Source organism: Scyliorhinus canicula, chromosome 3 (assembly GCF_902713615.1).
Source record: "Scyliorhinus canicula chromosome 3, sScyCan1.1, whole genome shotgun sequence".
NCBI classification, from domain to species: domain Eukaryota; kingdom Metazoa; phylum Chordata; class Chondrichthyes; order Carcharhiniformes; family Scyliorhinidae; genus Scyliorhinus; species Scyliorhinus canicula.
The window spans coordinates 42,833,352-42,855,930 of NC_052148.1; the positions used below are offsets into that span (position 1 = coordinate 42,833,352).

The 22,579-nt window shown below is 50.2% G+C and overlaps 1 protein-coding gene across 2 annotated transcripts in view; it reads right to left on the reverse strand.

Moving 5' to 3' along the window:
- The window catches only part of si:dkey-21a6.5 (proprotein convertase subtilisin/kexin type 5), a 91,408-nt gene that overhangs the window by 17,346 nt on the left and 51,483 nt on the right, over positions 1 to 22,579 (reverse strand). For both annotated transcript variants that reach the window (XM_038793374.1, XM_038793373.1), the window contains exons 2-4: positions 18,360 to 18,590; positions 17,456 to 17,591; positions 1,136 to 1,224 (exon numbers count right to left, since the gene is read on the reverse strand). In XM_038793374.1, the coding sequence (XP_038649302.1) occupies positions 1,136 to 1,224; positions 17,456 to 17,591; positions 18,360 to 18,590 (456 nt within the window). The remainder of the gene's footprint in view (positions 1 to 1,135; positions 1,225 to 17,455; positions 17,592 to 18,359; positions 18,591 to 22,579) is intronic.

A 22,579-nucleotide genomic window follows, 5' to 3' on the forward strand; every position in this document is an offset into this window, starting at 1 on the left:
TGCCCCTAACCATAACATACCTACCCCCCTTATCCGCCACCACCTCCAATGCCTCAAACAACACATTTTTCCCCACCAGAATCGCCACTCCCCGGTTCTTCACATCCAACCCAGAGTGGAAAACCTGCCCCACCCATCCCTTCCTCAGGCAGACCTTGTCCGCCACCCTCAGGTCTCCTGAAGCATTGCCACATCTGCCTTTAGCCCTGTGATGATATGATCTGCATACTCGTCTGCCATTGGGCCAGAACGTCGGCTTACCATTGGCCCTGGTCGGTCATGTGCCTCTCGACCGATTGGCCGAGAGGCTGAGTTAACCACGCCTCTATCAACGAGGTATAAATGCTCAGAAGCCTGACGATCGTCCCTTTCCACTGTAGACGATCGCCAGGCTGTGTTCTAGTTAATTAAAGCCTGACATTGGTAAATCACTCGCCTCGCGTGCAATCGATGGTGCATCAAGCCCCTTCGGGTGAGCCAGTACCTTCGACCGCTTCACCGGCCCATTCAACCCTCTTGCATTCCAAGTGACCAACCGGATCAGAGGGCGTCCCGCCCCCCTCCCCCGTCGGCTAGCCATAGCCCGTCGACTGCCCGCCCCAGGCCAGCACCCCCTGCCCGACCCAGTCCCCATAGCGACAACACCTCACCTCTGTCCCCCCAGCCCCTTCCTGACCCTACCAGCAGCAACCCGGTATTCCCCTTCCCCCCCCCTCCCTTCCCCCTCAGGCTAGGAATCCCCCAGCCACGAACCGTCCTCCATTGTCCCCTGGCCCAAGTTAATTTGGGCGGAGGAGTTTATTTTCAGAGCTGTTTCACACACACAGGAAGTACAATGCAGCAGGAGCAGTTCTATCAATCTTCTCCCTTCTTTTAGTTCTAAGAGGATGCAAAACATCTGTGGGGGAAAAGAGGAGTGAGCACAACAGTCCAATTTAAAACTCAACTTGCGCAGCAAAGCGAACTGAATAAACTTATGCTTGTTCCATTTAGTTGTTCCATGAGTTGTACGACGAGGGGAGAAGAATGCAAAGGACACAAGACACAGCAATATTACTGCATTGCCAACCCTCCCCAACCTAACCCCAGCCCATCTTGGCTGGACTCTCACGTGGCAATAGGAAGGCAGCTTTACCTGGAAGACAGGCTCGGCACGAGATGGAACCAGTTTCATTGGCATAATACCCAGCTCCGCAGGATTGGCATTCTGTACTCCCTGTGGTACTGTAAAAATAGATACCAAATTATTACATTCAAACTTGAAATTACTTATACAAAAAGCATAAAAATTAAATTAAAAATGGGCAATTGTGAAGATTCAATCTGATAGATTAAATTGGAGGAGATTATACAATAATCGCAAAGCTTTCTCCTTCAAATCCACTTTACTGCACAAGGGATCTTTTGCTCCCTCGTGTGCAGAATTCATTTCTGCACAATTTTATTGTCTAAACTGAAGAAATATGTGGACCAAAATTCCACATTGAATCGGAATTTGGACCCATACCCAGGAAATGAGGGGCAGCGTCATAACATTGTTCATCACTCACATCTACAAAGCATCAGTATGAAGACGGCCAAATGAGCAATTACACGCAAACCCACACACAAATTACTTTGTAATAAATAACATTCCTCTCATGCCATTTATAAACAAAAGTCTATTGGGCATGGAGAACATGGACAAGATTGCTTTTTGTTAAAAATGTATTCTCACCGGCTGAGGGAAAGGAGACGGAGGTGGTGGTTGAGCTGAACGCGGAAAAGGCATTTGATCGAATAGAATGGCGGTATTTGAGGGTAGTTCGAGAGGTTTGGGATGAAATGAAATGAAATGAAAATTGCTTATTGTCACTAGTAGGCTTCAAATGAAGTTACTGTGAAAAGCCCCTAGTCGCCACATTCCGGCGCCTGTTCGGGGAGGCTGTTACGGGAATCGAACCGTGCTGCTAGCCTGCTTGGTCTGCTTTCAAAGCCAGCGATTTAGCCCTGTGCTAAACAGCCCCTAGGCTGAGATTTATGGAGTGGGTACAACTATAAAGGAACCGATGGCGAGTGCCCGCACAAACAACACGAGTTTGGGGTACGCACTGGGGGAACAGGCAGGGTTGTCCTATGCCCCCTCTGCTATTTCCATTAGTGATAGAGCTTTTGGCCATCAGGACTGTGGAAGCTAATATTCCGGGGGCCCCGAAACCATGTGCATATGTTTTGGTCCTGTCTGAAGCTGGAGAAGTATTGAAGGGAGGTTTTCAGTATCATTTCTGAACTTGGAACCAGGGCCCCTAGAGGCCATTTTCGGGGTGTCAGGCAGGTACGAATGTTTTAGCCTTCGCCTCGCTGATTGCCCAGAGGCAGGCCCTGTTGGGGTGGCCGGGGTCTACTTGAACTTCTGACTCTCGAAAAGGTGAAATTTGAGCAGAGGAGGATGAAGGAGGGGGTTTTACAATTCATGGGGACTGTTTATTATGCACCTTCAAGAATTGGTTGCCATTGAACATGGGGGGCTGTGGTTATTAGTGTTTCTAATTACACTGTTTACTGATTGACTGTTATTTTTTTTTACCTGAAGGGGGTGCTGGTTTTGTTTGGGAGATTGCTGCTGAATTTGTTTTTTCGTTTGTTTTTTCTTTTGTTGTTTATTTGATGAAAAGGTTGAAAATGAGGAGAATAATAGTATTTTTTTAAAATTATTCTTTCATGAGACGTGGGTGTCTTCTGTGGCCCATGCCTAGTTACCCCGGGTTCTGTGGCTGCTGCCTAGTTACCCCGGGTTCTGTGGCCCATGCCTAGTTACCCCGGGTTCTGTGGCCCATGCCTAGTTACCCCGGGTTCTGTGGCCCATGCCTAGTTACCCCGGGTTCTGTGGCTGCTGCCTAGTTACCCCGGGTTCTGTGGCTGCTGCCTAGTTACCCCGGGTTCTGTGGCCCATGCCTAGTTACCCCGGGTTCTGTGGCTGCGGCCTAGTTACCCCGGGTTCTGTGGCTGCTGCCTAGTTACCCCGAATTCTATGGCTGCGGCCTAGTTACCCCGGGATCTGTGGCTGCTGCCTAGTTACCCCGGGTTCTGTGGCTGCTGCCTAGTTACCCCGGGTTCTGTGGCCCATGCCTACTTACCGCGGGTTCTGTGGCTGCGGCCTAGTTACCCCGGGTTCTGTGGCTGCGGCCTAGTTACCCCGGGTTCTGTGGCTGCTGCCTAGTTACCCCGGGTTCTGTGGCTGCTGCCTAGTTACCCCGGGTTCTGTGGCTGCTGCCTAGTTACCCCGGGTTCTGTGGCCCATGCCTAGTTACCCCGGGTTCTGTGGCTGCTGCCTAGTTACCCCGGGTTCTGTGGCCCATGCCTAGTTACCCCGGGTTCTGTGGCCCATGCCTAGTTACCCCGGGTTCTGTGGCCTATGCCTAGTTACCCCGGGTTCTGTGGCTGCTGCCTAGTTACCCCGGGTTCTGTGGCCCATGCCTAGTTACCCCGGGTTCTGTGTCTGCGGACTAGTTACCCCGGGTTCTGTGGCTGCTGCCTAGTTACCCCGGGTTCTGTGGCTGCGGCCTAGTTACCCCGGGATCTGTGGCTGCTGCCCAGTTACCCCGGGTTCTGTGGCTGCTGCCTAGTTACCCCGGGTTCTGTGGCCCATGCCTACTTACCGCGGGTTCTGTGGCTGCTGCCTAGTTACCCCGGGTTCTGTGGCTGCGGCCTAGTTACGCCGGGTTCTGTGGCCCATGCCTAGTTACCCCGGGTTCTGTGGCTGCGGCCTAGTTACCCCGGGTTCTGTGGCTGCTGCCTAGTTATCCGGGTTCTGTGGCTGCGGCCTAGTACCCCGGGATCTGTGGCTGCGGCCTAGTTACCCCGGGTTCTGTGGCTGCTGCCTAGTTACCCCGGGTTCTGTGGCCCATGCCTAGTTACCGCGGGTTCTGTGGCTGCTGCCTAGTTACCCCGGGTTCTGTGGCTGCGGCCTAGTTACCCCGGGTTCTGTGGCTGCTGCCTAGTTACCCCGGGTTCTGTGGCTGCTGCCTAGTTACCCCGGGTTCTGTGGCCCATGCCTAGTTACCCCGGGTTCTGTGGCTGCTGCCTAGTTACCCCGGGTTCTGTGGCCCATGCCTAGTTACCCCGGGTTCTGTGGCCCATGCCTAGTTACCCCGGGTTCTGTGGCCCATGCCTAGTTACCCCGGGTTCTGTGGCCCATGCCTAGTTACCCCGGGTTCTGTGGCCCATGCCTAGTTACCCCGGGTTCTGTGGCCCATGCCTAGTTACCCCGGGTTCTGTGGCCCATGCCTAGTTATCCCGGGTTCTGTGTCTGCGGACTAGTTACCCCGGGTTCTGTGGCTGCTGCCTAGTTACCCCGGGTTCTGTGGCTGCGGCCTAGTTACCCCGGGTTCTGTGGCTGCGGCCTAGTTACCCCGGGTTCTGTGGCTGCGGCCTAGTTACCCCGGGTTCTGTGGCTGCTGCCTAGTTACCCCGGGTTCTGTGGCTGCTGCCTAATTACCCCGGGTTCTGTGGCCCATGCCTAGTTACCCCGGGTTCTGTGGCCGCTGCCTAGTTACCCCGGGTTCTGTGGCCGCTGCCTAGTTACCCCGGGTTCTGTGGCTGTGGCCTAGTTACCCCGGGTTCTGTGGCCCATGCCTAGTTACCCCGGGTTCTGTGGCCCATGCCTAGTTACCCCGGGTTCTGTGGCTGCTGCCTAGTTACCCCGGGTTCTGTGGCTGCTGCCTAGTTACCCCGGGTACTGTGGCCCATGCCTAGTTACCCCGGGTTCTGTGTCTGCGGACTAGTTACCCCGGGTTCTGTGGCTGCTGCCTAGTTACCCCGGGTTCTGTGGCTGCTGCCTAGTTACCCCGGGTTCTGTGGCTGCTGCCTAGTTACCCCGGGTTCTGTGGCTGCTGCCTAGTTACCCCGGGTTCTGTGGCTGCTGCCTAGTTACCCCGGGTTCTGTGGCTGCGGCCTAGTTACCCCGGGTTCTGTGGCTGCTGCCTAGTTACCCCGGGTTCTGTGGCTGCGGCCTAGTTACCCCGGGTTCTGTGGCTGCTGCCTAGTTACCCCGGGTTCTGTGGCCCATGCCTAGTTACCCCGGGTTCTGTGGCCCATGTCTAGTTACCCCGGGTTCTGTGGCCCATGCCTAGTTACCCCGGGTTCTGTGTCTGTGGACTAGTTACCCCGGGTTCTGTGGCTGCTGCCTAGTTACCCCGGGTTCTGTGGCTGCTGCCTAGTTACCCCGGGTTCTGTGGCTGCTGCCTAGTTACCCCGGGTTCTGTGGCTGCGGCCTAGTTACCCCGGGTTCTGTGGCTGCGGCCTAGTTACCCCGGGTTCTGTGGCTGCTGCCTAGTTACCCCGGGTTCTGTGGCCCATGCCTAGTTACCCCGGGTTCTGTGGCCCATGCCTAGTTACCCCGGGTTCTGTGGCTGCGGCCTAGTTACCCCGGGTTCTGTGGCTGCGGCCTAGTTACCCCGGGCTCTGTGGCTGCGGCCTAGTTACCCCGGGTTCTGTGGCTGCTGCCTAGTTACCCCGGGTTCTGTGGCTGCTGCCTAGTTACCCCGGGTTCTGTGGCTGCTGCCTAGTTACCCCGGGTTCTGTGGCTGCTGCCTAGTTACCCCGGGTTCTGTGGCTGCTGCCTAGTTACCCCGGGTTCTGTGGCTGCTGCCTAGTTACCCCGGGTTCTGTGGCTGCTGCCTAGTTACCCCGGGTTCTGTGGCTGCTGCCTAGTTACCCCGGGTTCTGTGGCTGCTGCCTAGTTACCCGGGTTCTGTGGCTGCGGCCTAGTTACCCCGGGTTCTGTGGCTGCGGCCTAGTTACCCCGGGTTCTGTGGCTGCTGCCTAGTTACCCCGGGTTCTGTGGCTGCGGCCTAGTTACCCCGGGTTCTGTGGCTGCGGCCTAGTTACCCCGGGTTCTGTGGCTGCGGCCTAGTTACCCCGGGTTCTGTGGCTGCTGCCTAGTTACCCCGGGTTCTGTGGCTGCTGCCTAGTTACCCCGGGTTCTGTGGCTGCTGCCTAGTTACCCCGGGTTCTGTGGCTGCTGCCTAGTTACCCCGGGTTCTGTGGCTGCTGCCTAGTTACCCCGGGTTCTGTGGCTGCTGCCTAGTTACCCCGGGTTCTGTGGCTGCGGCCTAGTTACCCCGGGTTCTGTGGCTGCGGCCTAGTTACCCCGGGTTCTGTGGCTGCGGCCTAGTTACCCCGGGTTCTGTGGCTGCTGCCTAGTTACCCCGGGTTCTGTGGCCCATGCCTAGTTACCCCGGGTTCTGTGGCTGCTGCCTAGTTACCCGGGTTCTGTGGCCCATGCCTAGTTACCCCGGGTTCTGTGGCTGCTGCCTAGTTACCCCGGGTTCTGTGGCTGCTGCCTAGTTACCCCGGGTTCTGTGGCCCATGCCTAGTTACCCCGGGTTCTGTGGCTGCTGCCTAGTTACCCCGGGTTCTGTGGCTGCTGCCTAGTTACCCCGGGTTCTGTGGCTGCTGCCTAGTTACCCCGGGTTCTGTGGCTGCTGCCTAGTTACCCCGGGTTCTGTGGCTGCTGCCTAGTTACCCCGGGTTCTGTGGCTGCTGCCTAGTTACCCCGGGTTCTGTGGCTGCTGCCTAGTTACTCCGGGTTCTGTGGCTGCTGCCTAGTTACCCCGGGTTCTGTGGCTGCTGCCTAGATACCCCGGGTTCTGTGGCTGCTGCCTAGTTACCCCGGGTTCTGTGGCCCATGCCTAGTTACCCCGGGTTCTGTGGCCCATGCCTAGTTACCCCGGGTTCTGTGGCTGCGGCCTAGTTACCCCGGGTTCTGTGGCTGCTGCCTAGATACCCCGGGTTCTGTGGCTGCTGCCTAGTTACCCCGGGGTCTGTGGCCCATGCCTAGTTACCCCGGGTTCTGTGGCTGCTGCCTAGTTACCCCGGGTTCTGTGGCTGCTGCCTAGTTATTCCGGGTTCTGTGGCTGCTGCCTAGTTACCCCGGGTTCTGTGGCCCATGCCTAGTTACCCCGGGTTCTGTGGCTGCTGCCTAGTTACCCCGGGTTCTGTGGCTGCTGCCTAGTTACCCCGGGTTCTGTGGCCCATGCCTAGTTACCCCGGGTTCTGTGGCCCATGCCTAGTTACCCCGGGTTCTGTGGCCCATGCCTAGTTACCCCGGGTTCTGTGGCCCATGCCTAGTTACCCCGGGTTCTGTGGCCCATGCCTAGTTACCCCGGGTTCTGTGGCCCATGCCTAGTTACCCCGGGTTCTGTGGCTGCTGCCTAGTTACCCCGGGACCTGTGGCCGCTGCCTAGTTACCCCGGGTTCTGTGGCCCATGCCTAGTTACCCCGGGTTCTGTGGCTGCTGCCTAGTTACCCCGGGTTCTGTGGCTGCTGCCTAGTTTCCCCGGGTTCTGTGGCTGCGGCCTAGTTACCCCGGGTTCTGTGGCCCATGCCTAGTTACCCCGGGTTCTGTGGCCCATGCCTAGTTACCCCGGGTTCTGTGGCCCATGCCTAGTTACCCCGGGTTCTGTGGCTGCGGCCTAGTTACCCCGGGTTCTGTGGCTGCGGCCTAGTTACCCCGGGTTCTGTGGCTGCTGCCTAGTTATCCCGGGTTCTGTGGCCCATGTCTAGTTACCCCGGGTTCTGTGGCCCATGCCTAGTTACCCTGGGTTCAGTGCCTTGCTCGGTCATTTCTTTTTTTTTTGTAAAATATTTTTATTCTTCATTTTCATATTTTCTCCAGGATTTGCACCCCACCCACAAGCAGCAAATGGTAACAAATACAAAGTCAATTTCCTTATCAACAACAACGGTCCCATCCTCCCACTAACCCAAGCAACGACCCACCTGACAATATAAACATCAAATAGAACAAACCCTCCCACGGTGGGACAAACAAAGGAGAAATAAAAGAGAAAGGAATCAGGAACCGCCTATGGTCCCCATTAACCTATAGAGTCCCTCCCACCCCCCCCCTAACATTCAATGCCATCCAATCCCCGAAAGAGTACCGTAGGTGACACCCATGCATTGCAAGCCCCCCCCCCCCCCCCACCCGACTCCTCCCTCCACTTCCTCTTACAGAACTCCTCCCCCCAACCTCTGTTCCTTCCCCCCATCTTTACACCCCGCTAGACTCATCGGGACCTATTCTGCCAGGCTCCGATGGCCGCAGCCCCTCCCCCCACCTCACTCCCGTTCACTGGCCAGCGTGGAGGCCCCCGCCCGGGTCTCTTTCCCCCTTGCCCGGCCCAAGGAAAACAGAGAAATCCCTTTTAGCACACAAACTCTGCATACACACCCAAGCTCCAAAAAACCATCATTGCAAGTGAAAGTCCCCTCTCTTCCCTTGTCCAAATATATACAACGTTAGTTCATTTAGCACATACACCGCCACAGTGAAAAAAATGCAGCTACATGAGGCTACATCGGTACATGACCACTTCTCAATTTAGTCACAGTCCTTCTGCCTTCGCAAATTCCTCCGTTGCTTCTGCAGTCCCGAAATAAAAGTCCTTGGCTTTGTAGGTCACCCTCAATTTAGCTGGGTATACTATACCGCACTGCACCTTACTGATGTACAGCGCCTTCTTCACCCGGCTGAAGGCAGCCCACCTCCTCGCCAGCTCCACCGTAAAGACCTGATATATGCGTATACTAGCTCCAGCCCACTGCACCACCTGCTTCTGCTTTGCCCAGCACAGGACCTTCTCCTTCACACTGTATCGATGAAAACACAGTCACTACTCTTGGCGGGTTACTCTCCTTTGGTACAGGCCTCCACGACCGATGAGCCCGATCCAGTTCATATCGGGAGAGATCATCCCCCTTCTCCAATAGCTTCGCCAACATCGTGGCAAAATACTCAGTCGGCCTCGGGCCTTCCACTCCTTCGGGAAGACCCATAATCCTCAGATTCTGTCGCCTGGATCTGTTTTCCAAGTCGTCCATTTTGGCTCGCAGACCCTCGTTGATCTCTATCACCTTCCGCATCTCCTTCCCCTTCGCGGTAAGTTGATCGCTGTGCTGTAACAATGTCTCTTCCACTTCCTTCAGCGCCTCGCCTTGCTCACGTACCTCCACCACTGCATTCAATATCGCCGCCCTCACCGGGGCAATCGCCTCCTCCACCAGCACTTTCAATACCGCCCCCATCTCCTTCCTCATCACCACCATGTGTTTTGTGAACTGCCTTTCGAGTACCGCGGCCATTACCGTAGTAATTTCTTCAGCCGTGGGCAATGCGGCCTCCCCTGGTGCTCCAGCCTCCATTTTCCTTGCCGTCCCCGCGGTGACCTTTCCACTCCCCAACAGACTTTCCACTGCTTTTTTCACGGCTATTTTTTAAAACTTGTTTTCGATATCTCTCTTCACTGTGCCTTCTCCCTGCTTTTGCCGCCTCCATTACCCCTGGGACCGGGTGTTAGACCCCGAAAATGCCGTTCCCGAGCGGGAGCTCTCCAATGTGCAGCTGCCTCCTGCCCGCCCACCACCACTGGAAGTCCTTGGTCGGTCATTTCAGAGGGCAGTTGAGTCAGGCACATTTCCCTGGGTCTGGAGTCACATGCAGGTCAGATTTCCTTCCCTGATGGGCACAAGTGAATCAGATAGCTTTTTCTAACAATCGATAACATGTTCTTATGGTATGTGCCCATGAAACGAAGAACACAAGAGCTAGGAGAAAGCAGTATGCATTTCAGTCGCTCAAGCCTGCTCTTACAATCATGATGGCTATCACCTTGATCTCATCTCTACCTTCCTGGCCGCTCCCCATAGCCCTTCATCCCTCTACTGTTTAAAAACCTATCTATCTTCTCAAATTTTTTTACTGCACCCGTGTCCTCTTCACTCTGGGGTAGAGTATTCCACAGATTCACGAACCAGAGTGAAGTAATTCCTCCTCAATTCTGCCACTCCTTAGCCTAAAACTATGGCCTCTCGTTCTAGAATGTCCAACAAGGGGGAACATCCACTCTACATATCCCCCTGTCAATCCCCTTTACATCTTATATACTTCAATTAGATATCCTCTTATTCTTTTAAACTCCAGAAGACTCTTCATAAGCCAAGTCCTTCATTCCTGGAATCAATCAAGTGAATCTTCTCTGTGAACTGCCTCAAGTTCTCCAGATGCAGTCTCACCAGTGCCCTGTACAGTTGCGAAAGCACTTCCCTACTTTTATACTCCATTCCATTGGCAATGAATGCCAAAATTCCATTTGCCGTTCCAATTAACATTACGGAGACTAGTTTTCCTATTCCAGAATCATTCACTGAATTACAGTTCTACCAGCTGCCTTGGGAGAATTTAGATTACATTTAAATTGACATTTTAAACGTAGAGCGGCTTAGGGGAGGAACTCCAAAGTTTAGGGCCCAGATAGATGAAGGTATGTCTGCCAATGGTGGAGTGATGATCAGTAATGGAGCAGCACAGAGCTCTTAAGGGGTTGCAGGGCTGCAGGAGGTTACATTTTCAAATCCCTCTCTATCTATAAGAATCAAAAAGTGGAGACGTTACTAGATCAGGAGCTGAACGACAGCAGGCATCAAGCAGGGTGATGTCCGAACAGGATTTGTCAAGTTAGGATTTGGACAGATGAGCTCAAGTTTATGGAACAGGGAAGATGGAAAGCCAGTGACTATTCTAAACATTAAGTCAGGAGGCGACGGTATCGATTAGCGATCCATAAGACATCGGTACATAATTAGGCCACTTGGTCCATCGAGTCCGCTCCGCCATTCAATCATGGCTGATATTTTCACATCCCCATTCTCCTGCCTTCTCCCCATAACCGCCGATCCCCTTATTCTAGCAGCAGACGCTCTGTTCCCCATTTCCAGGGTTCCGTCCTCATTTTTGATCAACCCATGTCTGCCACAGTAAAATGTTTCTTTATGAACAGTCTATAGTCCCTAGAATTCAGTACACTAAATGTGGCTGGAATACATTTGTTTAAAACATGGTAGCCAACACAGGAAAAGAAAAGCACTTTTGGGATTAAGTTCAAATTCCTAAATCTGTCATGACCCCAATTAGATTGTAAAATCAATTCACATTCCTACAGCAATTTGGTGTGTTAATTGGGTCACTGTGATCCACATTATTCATTCACTTCCTGTCACCAGTTTCAGTCTTGTAAACACCCATTAAACATTGAAACAAAGGCAGCACATCCCAAAACTATTGTAATGGATGAAGAAATACAAGAACAATGCTTATAATCACTAACCAGATCCACATCCACAGTAAACCAAGGGTTCCAGCAAAAGAGAGAGTTTAATGGAGTATTTCCAGTGGCTCAACTAGTAAAACGAACATGCAACTGAGCTAGCGAGACCAGTCAGCATCTGATTAAATTGCTGGGTCATCCAGACTTGGTTGATATCAGTAGGATAATGATGCGCTTTGGGCTGCAGATACATGGGACCACCACCACCGCCATCTGGAAGTTCACCTTCGGAAAGTGCGGAGTCTGCACTTTCTCCCCATATCTACGTGGGTTTCCTCCGGGTGCTCCGGTTTCCTCCCACAGTCCAAAGACGTGCAGGTTAGGTAGATTGGCCATGATAAATTGCCCTTAGTGACCAAAAAAAAGGTTAGATGGGGTTATTGGGTTACGGGGATGGGGTGGACGTGAGGGCTTAAGTGGGTTGGTGCAGAATCGATGGGACGAATAGCCTCGGTATGCACTGTATGTTCTATGCAATAGCTATTTCTCTTATTAAAACCTCAATTGCATCATAACTGGAAATTCAGTCAGACTTTGACATAACTGATAGATAAACACTAACAAAAGATGGTATGATACACATTCACAGGGCTGCACGGTGGCGCAATGGCTAGCACCACTGCCTCACGGCACTGAGGACCCGGGTTGGATCCCAACCCGGGTCAGTATGTGTGGAGCACATTCTTCCTGTGTCTGCGTGGGTCTCACCCCCACAACCCAAAGATGTGCAGAGTGGGTGGATTGGCCATGCTAAATTGCCCCTTAATTAGAAACAAAAATAAATTGGGGGGGGGGGGGGGGGGGGGGGGGGGGGGACTTCCGATGGCATTCTCGCGGTAGACAGTTGTGGACTTGCTGTTTCTTCCCCCTCCCCACCCCCCCCCATACCACAAGGACCAGCTGACCATGATGGAAGTAGAGCTTTCCCTGATTGCCGGGCAGCTTCAAAAAGGGTACGGGACAGGGTAGTCAAGCTGGAGAACCGAGAGTAGAGGCTGAACGTCCGGGATGGTGGGTCTCCCAGAGGGATTGGAAGGTTCACAACCAGCGGAGTATGTGGCACAGATGCTGCGGAAGCTGGTCGGTGAGGAAGTTTTTAATATCCCCCTGGGGTTGACCTTGCATATAGGGTGTTGAGAAGGAAACCAAAGGCAGGTGAACAACCAAAAGTGAATGTGGTACGTCTGCACCGATTCTTGGACAAGGAAAAAGTCCTGAGGTGGGCCAGGCATGCGAAGAAGTGCACGTGAGAGGAGAGCGTCATCAGGATACACCCTGATTGGGGTACACCCTAATTGGGGTACGGAACTGGCTAAACGCCGTGCCCGTTTTAATAAAGTCAAGGCAGTTCTCCGCAAGGAAGGTGTGAGATTTGGAATGAATTATCCAGCCCATCTGTGGATTACTTTCCTTAAACCGGAATACTTCTTGGGACACCCCGGAGGAGGCGGATACATTTCTTAGAGACCAGGGAATTGGAAATTTGTAAATATGTTAAATTGGTAAAATGTTGTTCCGAGTTGTTGGCGGTTGTGTTGTTAGTTTGATTACTGTGTACTCTAATACTTAACATTCTCCCGGTTTTCTTTTTTGTTTTAATGAGGTGGGTCTGGTGCTAGTGAGCTTTTTGGGAGGGTGGGGGAGAGAATGTGGAGGATGGGATGGGATGGGGGGGGGGGGGGGGGGGGGGGGGGGGGGGGGGGGGGGGGGGGATCTATTTACTCGGGCACTTTCCTTTTTACTTGTCCAGGATCGGGTATAGGGTTTTTTGGTGTGTTCAGGGTAGTCGCAGGGCTCATGTGGGAGCCACCATGCTGGTGTGAAAACCAGTAAACGGAAGGGATGTGGGGGACAAAATGGTGTGAAGAGGGTAGGGCTTCGTATATTTCTTTCTTCTGGTTTAACTGGAGGGCGGGGAGGGTATGGAAAATCTGATTGTTAGGGTGCTGCGACGTGGGAGTCGATGGCAGTGGAAGCCTAGCGGTGGCCCCCTCACTCTATTGATAACTTAGAATGTTTGAGACCTGAATTGTCCTGTTAAACGGTTGTGCATATTTGCTCATCTGCAAGAGCCTGCGGCAGACTATGTTTCTCCAGGAGACTCATTTGAAGGTGGCTGACCAGAGAAGACTGAGAGGGGATGGGTTTGTCAGGTTTACCACTCAGGGGCAGCACGGTGGCACAGTGGTTAGCATTGCTGCCTCACGGCGCCGAGGTCCCAGGTTCGATCCCGGCCCTGAGTTACTGTCAATGTGGAATTTGCACATTCTCCCCGTGTCTGCATGGGTTTCGCCCCCACAACCCAAAGATGTGCAAGGTAGGTGGATTGGCCACGCTAAATTGCCCCTTAATTGGAAAAAATGAATCTAAATTTATTTTAACAATAAAGGTTTACCACTCAGGACTGGATATGAAGATGAGAGGGGTGGCTGTGGTAATAAGTAGAACAAAGAACAAAGAAAAGACAATTGCAGCACAGGAACAGGCCATTAGGCCCTTCAAGCCCGCATCAACCAAGCTGCCCGTCTGAACTAAAAAAAAACCCTAGCCTTCCGGGGACCATATCCCTCTATTCCCATCCTATACATGTATCTGTCAATATGCCCCTTAAACAGCACCACTACATCCTCCGGCTCCCACCACCTTTTCTGCAAAAAACTTTGTACATCTCCTTAAAACCTTGCCCCTCGCACCTTAAACCCCCCCCCCCCCCCCCCCCCCCCCCCCCCCGTAATGGACTCTTCCATCCTGGGAAAAAGCTTCCGACTATCCATTCTGTCCATGCCCCTCATTATCTTGTGGACTTCTATCAGGTCGCCCCTCAACCTTGGTCGTTCCAGTGAGAACAAACCAAGTTTAGAATTGAATAGAATTTACAGTGCAGAAGGAGGACATTCGGCCCATCAAGTCTGCACCGGCTCTTGGAAAAAGCACCATAACCCAAACCGACACCTCCACCCTATCCCCATAACCCAGTAACCCCACCCAACACTAAGGGCAATTTTGAACACCAAGGGCAATTTAGCATGGCCAATCCACCTAACCTGCACATCTTTGGACTGTGGGAGGAAACCAGAGCATCCGGAGGAAAACCACACAGACACAGGGAGAATGTGCAGACTCCGCACAGACAGTGACCCAAGCCGGGAATCGAACTTGGGACCCTGGAGCTGTGAAGCAATTGTGCTAACCACAATGTTACCGTGCTGCCCCTAAAGTTTCTCCAACCTCTCCTCATAGCTAATGCCCTAAACATCCTGGTAACTCTTTTTTTTTTTAAATATAAATTTAGTGTACCCAATTCATTTCTCCAATTCAGGGGCAATTTTAGCATAGCCAATCCACCTACCCTGCACATCTTTTGGGTTGTGGAGGCGAAATCTACACAAACACGGGGAGAATGTGCAAACTCCACAGACAGTGACCCAGAGGCAGGATCGAACCCGGGACTTCTGCGCCGTGAGGCAACAGGGCTAACTCACTGCACCACTGTGCTACCCCTGGTAAATCTTCTCTGTACCCTCTCCAAAGCCTCCACATCCTTCTGGTAGCGTAGCCTCCTCATCCTTCTGAACACTATACACCAAGGGTGGCCTTACTAAGGTTCTATACATAGAATTTACAGTGCAGAAGGAGGCCATTCGGCCCATCGAGTCAGCACCAGCCCTTGGAAAGAGCACCCTACCCAAGGTCAACACCTCCACCCTATCCCCATAACCCAGTAACACCACACAACACTCAGGGCAAATTTTGGACACTAAGGGCAATTTATCATGGCCAATCCACCTAACCTGCACATCTTTGGACTGTGGGAGGAAACCGGATTTTTAAACTCAATGCCCCGGCCAATGAAGGCTAGCACGCCTTATGCCTACTTGACTACCTTCTCCACCTGCGTTGCCACTTGTGACCTGTACGCCCAGATCCCTCTGCCTATCAATACACTTAAAAGGTTCTACTATTTACTTTATATTTCCCATCTGCATTAGACCTTCCAAAATGCATTACCTCACATTTGTCCAGATTAAATTCCATCTGCCATCTTTCCGTCAAGTCTCCAACTGATCTAAATCCTGCTGTATCCTCGGACAGTCATCATCGCTACCCGCAATTCCACCAGCCTTTGTCGTCTGCAAACTTACTAATCAGACCAGTTACATTTCCCTCCAAATCATTTATATATACTACAAACAGCAAAGGTCCCAGCAATGATCCCTGCGGAACACCACTAGTCACAGCCCTCCAATTAGAAAAGCACCCTTCCATTGCTACTCTCTGCCTTCTATGACCGAGCCAGTTTTGTATCCAGCTTGCCAGCTCATCCCTGATCCCGTGTGACTTCACCTTCTGTACCAGTCTGCCATGAGGGACCTTGCCAAAGGCCTTCCTGAAGTCCATGTGGACAACATTCACTGCTCTACCCTCATCAATCATCTTCGGCATTTTCTCAAAAAACTCGATCAAGTTAGTGAGACACAACCTCCCCTTCAAAAAACCATGTTGCCTCTCGCTAATATGTCCATTTATTTCCAAGTGGGAGTAAATCCTGTCTCGATGCATCCTCGCCAATAATTTCCCTACCACTGACGTACCGCTCACCGGCCTGTAATTACCTGGATTATCCTTTCTACCCTTCTTAAACAAAGGAACAACATTGGCTATTCTCCGATAATCTGGGATCTCCCAGAGGGTTGTCTTTATTAATCCATGCTGGGTCCTTAACCATCTCTGCCCCCTCACTCCGAAGCCTATCTATTTTCCTAGCAGTTGTCTGCTTCCTCAGTTGGGTGTCAAAGTGTGTCTTCCTCAATGAAGCGGTTCATTGCAGATCCAAGTGGTAGATGCGCATGGTAAGCGGGAGGTTGGAGATCGCCTCAGTGGCCCTTCCCAATTTTCAAAGTTACTACTGGGCTGCTAATATTGTTGTGGTCTGAAGATGGATGTTGGATCAAGGGTAGGTATGGTGCAGAGTGGAGGAAATCTCGTATAGAGAAACTTCCTCAAGGGCATTGGCTTCAGCTCCCCTTCCAATTTTGCCAGATAGTTACTCATCAATCCAGTGGTGATTTCCACTCTGGAGGGTTTGGAACCAGTGGCACTTACATTTTCGCCAGAAGGGCATGTACAGAAAGGCTCCGATTAGTGGTAACTGTAGATTTGTCCCAGCGAGATTGAATGTCAGGTTTAAGAAATGAGACCATCTGGGGGTCAAATGCTTTGAGGACCCTGTTTTTGGGTGGGAAGTTTGCGGACCTATCAAATGAATAAAGAACAAAGAACAAAGAAAAGTACAGCACAGGAACAGGCCCTTCGGCCCTCCAAGCCTGCGCCGACCATGCTGCCCGTCTAAACTAAAATCTTCTACACTTCCGGGGTCCGTATCCCTCTATTCCCATCTTATTCATGTATTTGTCAAGAGGCCCCTTAAACGTCACTATCGTCCCTGCGGGTCGCGACCCTAAATTTGAAAACCCCTGGGCTAGGCTGAGCTGTATCTTCCCAGAAGTGGCTAAGCAATGTACGCAATGTGCTGGGTCCCATGCAAACCATGTCCACATGTTCTGGTCCTGTCCAAAACTGGTGGGGTTTTGGGAGGGTGTTACAGATGTATTGTCTCGAGTGGTGGGGGTATAGTCACACCTTCCCCATGGCTAGCTATCTTTGGTATGTCTGAGTATCCTAGTGTCATAGTGGGAAAGGAAGCAGAGGTCATGGTTTTCGCCTCCCTATTAGCTCGAAGGAGGATTTTGCTCAATTGGCAGGGGTCATGGGTACAGGACCTTGCTGAGTTTCTTCATTTGGAGAGAATCAAGTTCGCCATTAGAGGGTCAGAGGAAGGGTTCTCCGTGAGGTGGAAGCTGCTCATTGGCTTTTTCAAGAACGATCAGAATGACAGCGGGTGGGGTTGGTGGGGGGTGGGGTCCTGTTGTATTGTATTGTTATAGTGTTATTAGCATTATTAGTATGTTATGCGGTGTCCGATGTTGTTTTGTGTTATGGACTATTCCTGTATTCTTTGGTCATAACTTCAATAAATTATCTTGCAAAACAAAAGAAATTAGGTACCTTAAATTAATTTTTTTTTTAAATTGATATGCATTCAACCACTCATCTGGTTGATCCAGATGCAGAGTCTCACTGCAGAAGGAAGCTTAACCAGTAGAGGGTAGGATTTGGTTCAACTACATTGCCCCTCTGGTCAAAGAGACCGACACTGTCTATAAGGCCACAAGTGAAGAAGGGCTACTTTCCCAGGATGTCAGAGGGAATCCAATGCTTAATTGTTGGCATTTCTCCCATGTACTTACTTTGCATAAGCACCTTTTGAACATGGCAGACACATCATTTGTCCAGCCTGAGACTGGTAGAAACCCTGTGGGCACATCAGACAGTCGTCTGGAGCAAGACAGAACCCAGCCGAACAGCAGGAGCAATTCAGGGACCCTGGAAGGGAAACATTTTTTAAAAAGTTACAGCCACTTAAATATCCATCACGTTTTACATGAAACAGAAACACTTTAGTTAAACTCAATAGAACGAGGACAGTCGTAAACCTTAGTTAACAGAAGTGTAACCAATCCAAAATAGTTCGCCAATTCAGACCTCACAAACAATAAACCACCTCAAATTCAAGCTGAAATACACTGATTGGCATAACTGATTTGAGGAACTGAACGGCATTCTCCTGATCCGAGATCAGGTGGTTCATTTGGTTTACATAGAGACTTCTGAGGATTGGATTTCCATAGTGTGGCTACTGAGCATTAGGATGGTCCAAACAAATTAGTTATGCATCCAGAGACACTGAAAAAAGTAAGAAGATGCATCTTCACATGCGACATGCATTGTACAAAGGCAACACTGGTTGGAATAATGCCCCGAGACCAAGGTTCATTGTATAGGGAGAAACAAAACCAAGGTTTCAAATTAAATTTTAATACCCAATTATTTTTTTTCAATTAAGGGGCAATTTAGCGTAGCCAATCCACCTACCCTGCATATCTTTGGGTTGTGGGGGCAAGACCCACGCAGACACTGGGAGAATCGGTAAACTCCATACGGACAGTGACCCAGGGTCAGGATCAAACCCGGGTCCTCGGCGCCATGAGGCAGCAGTGCCAAGCACTGCGCCACCGTGCCATCCACTTAAATACATTGCTGCTCTCAAACTTGTGCAAGACGTCTAACTGGAGAAGTACCGATGCCACTTACCATTATTGGAGTAATGCCCTGGAGAACAACCAGCACAATTAGAGGTGTTCAAAACTGAACAGTTCGAAGACATGGATGTGACTGTCCCTGGAAGGTGAGCTGATGTGGTGTCAATTCCCTGTGTAGTGCTGGTGGTGATGTTAATGCCATCAGTTGTATTAGGCGAAGTATTCACTGGTGTAGAAGCAAGTGGAATGGTCGGAACAGTGCTGACTTGGCCAAGCACCAGACCTAAAAGTAAAAACAAGTGTGACTAGATCAAATCAGTTTAAGGGAAATGGAACGATGCCATATACACTGCATAACAATTACAATCACAAGTCAGTGTATTAACATGTTGGTTATTGCATTAAAGACTTAATTATCCAAGAGGTACTCTTATATAGGGATTTAGTCTCATCATAGAAAGGTGTTCCTAAACAACAGACAAGGTATCAGGTTAAAAAAGTGAACTCTGGACTTTATGGCATAACAATGCAATGGTGGAACAAAAAAAGCAAGCAGCTCTGGCATTTGAGAGAGTGAGTGAGAGAGTGAGCAGAGGTCTGAAAGTAAATACAGACTGATTACAGTAGTCCCCCGTTATACCGCGCTCCGCAATACCGCGGTTTGCGATATACCGCGGGGGGGCTTATGGACCCCAACTGTCAGTTGTGTCAATTTCAGCGGCCGGCTCACTTTGATCCGGAGAGGGAAGCTGCTCTCTCACTGAAACAATCAGCCGGCCGCTGAAATTGACACTGCCGGCTGCTCTCTCCCTCCAATCAGAAACATTAAAACTTAAAAGTTGGATTGGAGGGAGAGAGCAGCGGGCAGTGTCAATTTCAGCGGCCGGCTGATTGTTTCAGTGAGAGAGCAGCTTCCCTCTCCGGATCAAAGTGAGCCGGCCGCTGAAATTGACACTGTTTTAATTAGATCCACGATGGGGGTTTTAAATTTATTTAAAAAGCTATGCTAGCGCTTCCCATTGTGAGTCTACGGGGGTCTGACCTCTCCCCCCGCCCCCCGTAGACTCTCAATGGGAAGCGCTAGCATAGATTTTTAAATAAATTAAAAACCCCCATCGTGGATATCCGCGGCTCGGTTGCAACGCGGGTGGCTGTCTTGGACCCCAACACCCGCGTTATAAAGGGGGACTACTGTACTAGTCAGCCGAAGCAAGATATGATGAGGAACATAGACAGAGGAGCATGTGGGCAGCAGGGCGGTTAGACCAGTTGCTTCACAGCTCCAGGGCTGGTTTAGCACATTAGGCTAAACAGCTGGCTTGTAAAGCAGAACAAGCCCAGCAGCGCGGGTTCAATTCCTATACCAGCCTCCCCGAACAGTCGTCGGAATGTGGCGACTAGGGGCTTTTCACAGTAACTTCATTTGAAGCCTACTTGTGACAATAAGCGATTTTTCATTTACAGGGTCCCAGGCTCAATTCCCAGCTTGGGTGACTGTCTGTGCGGGGTCTGCACGTTCTCCCAGTGTCTGCATGGGTTTCCCCCGGGTACTCCAGTTTCCTCCCACAGTCCAAAGGTGGGCAGGTTAGGTGGGGTTACTTGTTTACGGGGATAGGGTGGAGGCCAGGGCTGAAGTGCGGTGCTCTTTCCAAGAGCCGGTGCAGACCCGATGGGCCAAATGGCCTCCTTCTGCACTGTAAATTCTATGATCTATTCTATGATCTGTAAGGTAGATAGTCAACATCTTTTCCCAAAGGTAGAGGAGTCTAGAACTAGAGAGCATAGGTTTAAGGTGAGAGGGGAGAGATACAAAAGGGACCAGAGGGGAAATGTCTTCACGGAGGGTGGTGAGCATCTGGAACGGGCTGCCAGAGGCAGTGGTAGAGGCGGGTACAATTTTGTCTTTTAAAAAGCAGTTGGATAGTTACATGGGCAGGTTGGGTATGGAGGGATTTGGGCTAAATTTGGGCATGTGGGACTAGCTTAGTGATAGAAACTGGGCAGCATGGACAAGCTAAGCCGAAGGGCCTGTTTCCATGCTGTAAACATCTATGACTCTAGCACGAGTTTAGTTAAGGGAAAGATTAGTGGGTTTCCCCAGCTGCACTGAAGAAAATCTTTAAGATTCCTAGGTAATTGTCCAATGCTTTCCACTTTACCACACATCACCAGATCAGAAGGAACGTAAACATTGATTCAAACTAGTACAATGACAAACAGAAACACTAACGGCATCTTACACTGTAGCTTTCCTTCATTCCAAACTGCACAAAAAGAGCACGAGTCCCATCAGTAGACAGCGTAAAAGGTGGACCTATCGGATTTTCTTTTATAAATTTAGTGTACCCAATTCATTTTTTCCAATTAAGGGGCAATTTTTTTTATTTTTTATTTTTTAAAAAGCATGGCCAATCCACCTATCCTGCACATCTTTTGGGTTGTGGGGGCGAAACCCATGCAGACACGGGGAGAATGTGCAAACTCCACACGGACAGTGACCGAGAGCTGGGATCGAACCTGGGACCTCAGTGCCATGAAGCAACAACGCTAACCACTGCACAACCATGCTGCCCTGGACCTATAGGATTAACAGTTTGCTCTCAAATTGCCACAATTAATCAATAACAAAAGCAGCATCCTTTAACAGGATGTTCGGCCTAGTTGTAAACAAGCCACTATTCCAATAATCAAGGAAGGATAACACAAAAACACCACTAATTAACAATCAATTTGTCAATTGCATCATGACCCGGACAAAAGGACGATTGATGCAAGATCAAATGAAAAGGTTGCAACTGCTGCTGCAAGAACTTTTTTGTGGTGAATGTTAAATGGACACAAAGAAAGTGCTCGTCAGACACAACAAAGTAAGTGCTCGTCAAACACAATGCAGTAGCAGTATTTTAAAAGCATAATTTTTTGTCTGCATGATTTAAAAATTAGCATAACTCTTATGTCAAATATTTCTCTTAAGGTTCTCAGACAGTCAAAAATAAATAACTTCCCAATGACTGACTAGATGTACAAAGCTTGAAATCTTGTGTTTAAGTCTTTTACTGAAACAAACTAAAAGCAACATTGATGAAACAGTTTTAGAAAAAAAAATATATTTTTTTTTATTAAGGCACTTATAATTTTAACAGTTTTCAAACAAAAACCAAAGCGAACAACACATACCAACTAAACACTATTTCAGTAGGCAATTTCTTTCTCCAAACTACAGAAAAGATCCACGATTTAACTTTTCCAAAAGTCCCCTTGCTATGGCTATATTTCATTCTCTGGAAATCAGTCCAAGGTTATTCTCAGCTCCTTTTTCCTTTTCCACATGGATAACTTCTACTCCCCAAACTGACTGATGAATGAATTGTAGATCCTTCCTCTAGCCAAATCTAGATAAATCTCCCAACTGTGTTGAAACCCTCACAAACTTGATATCTTCATTCCGAGCAGGAGCTCCCATCTACATCCGATGTAGTGAGCAATAGAGGCAATCTCTAGCTCTCTGGTATCCTTACAGACTTACCCAGTCAGTGAGCTTCTGGCAATTTTTTTTTTTTTAAATAAATTTAGTGCACCCAATTATTTTTTCCAATTAAGGGGCAATTTAGTGTGGCCAATCCACCTATCCTGCACATCTTTTGGGTTGTGGGGGCGAAACCCACGCAGACACGGGGAGAATGTGCAAACTCCGCACGGACAGTGATCCAGGGCCGGGATTCAAACCCGGGTCCTCAGGGCCATAGGCAACAATGCTAACCACTGCGCCGCCCAGCTTCTGGCTATTTAAATAAAATCTCCTAATTCAATCCTACAATCACTTCCATGAACTCTTCCCATCGCCATGACAATATGACTCATATGGGCCTTGTATTCAGGTGAAGTGCTAATCAGCTATTCTCTAGATCCACAACTTCACTCTATTATCCTGGAATTAAACAGTTTAAATTCTAACCATTTATAAAACCTGATATTTCTATCATTTCCCCGTGACTTGAAGACTAATAGTCTATTCATCGTAAAGCACAGTCTCTCTGGGTATTCTGTGTTTACCTTCTTCAGCCTGGGACCCCCTTTAACAACCAAGCCATCCAGGTTTGTTGTCAGCAGAATCCAGGGCAGGTCATCTGACCCTTTTCACTTTTCCTTTTTACCTTAAAGACACAGTCCCAAAACATCACAATATTCTAAACTTTGTCTTTGGAACACTCTTTGCCTTGTGAGCTCAGAGTACACATTTTCACCCTCCATCCACTTATTCACATACATCCA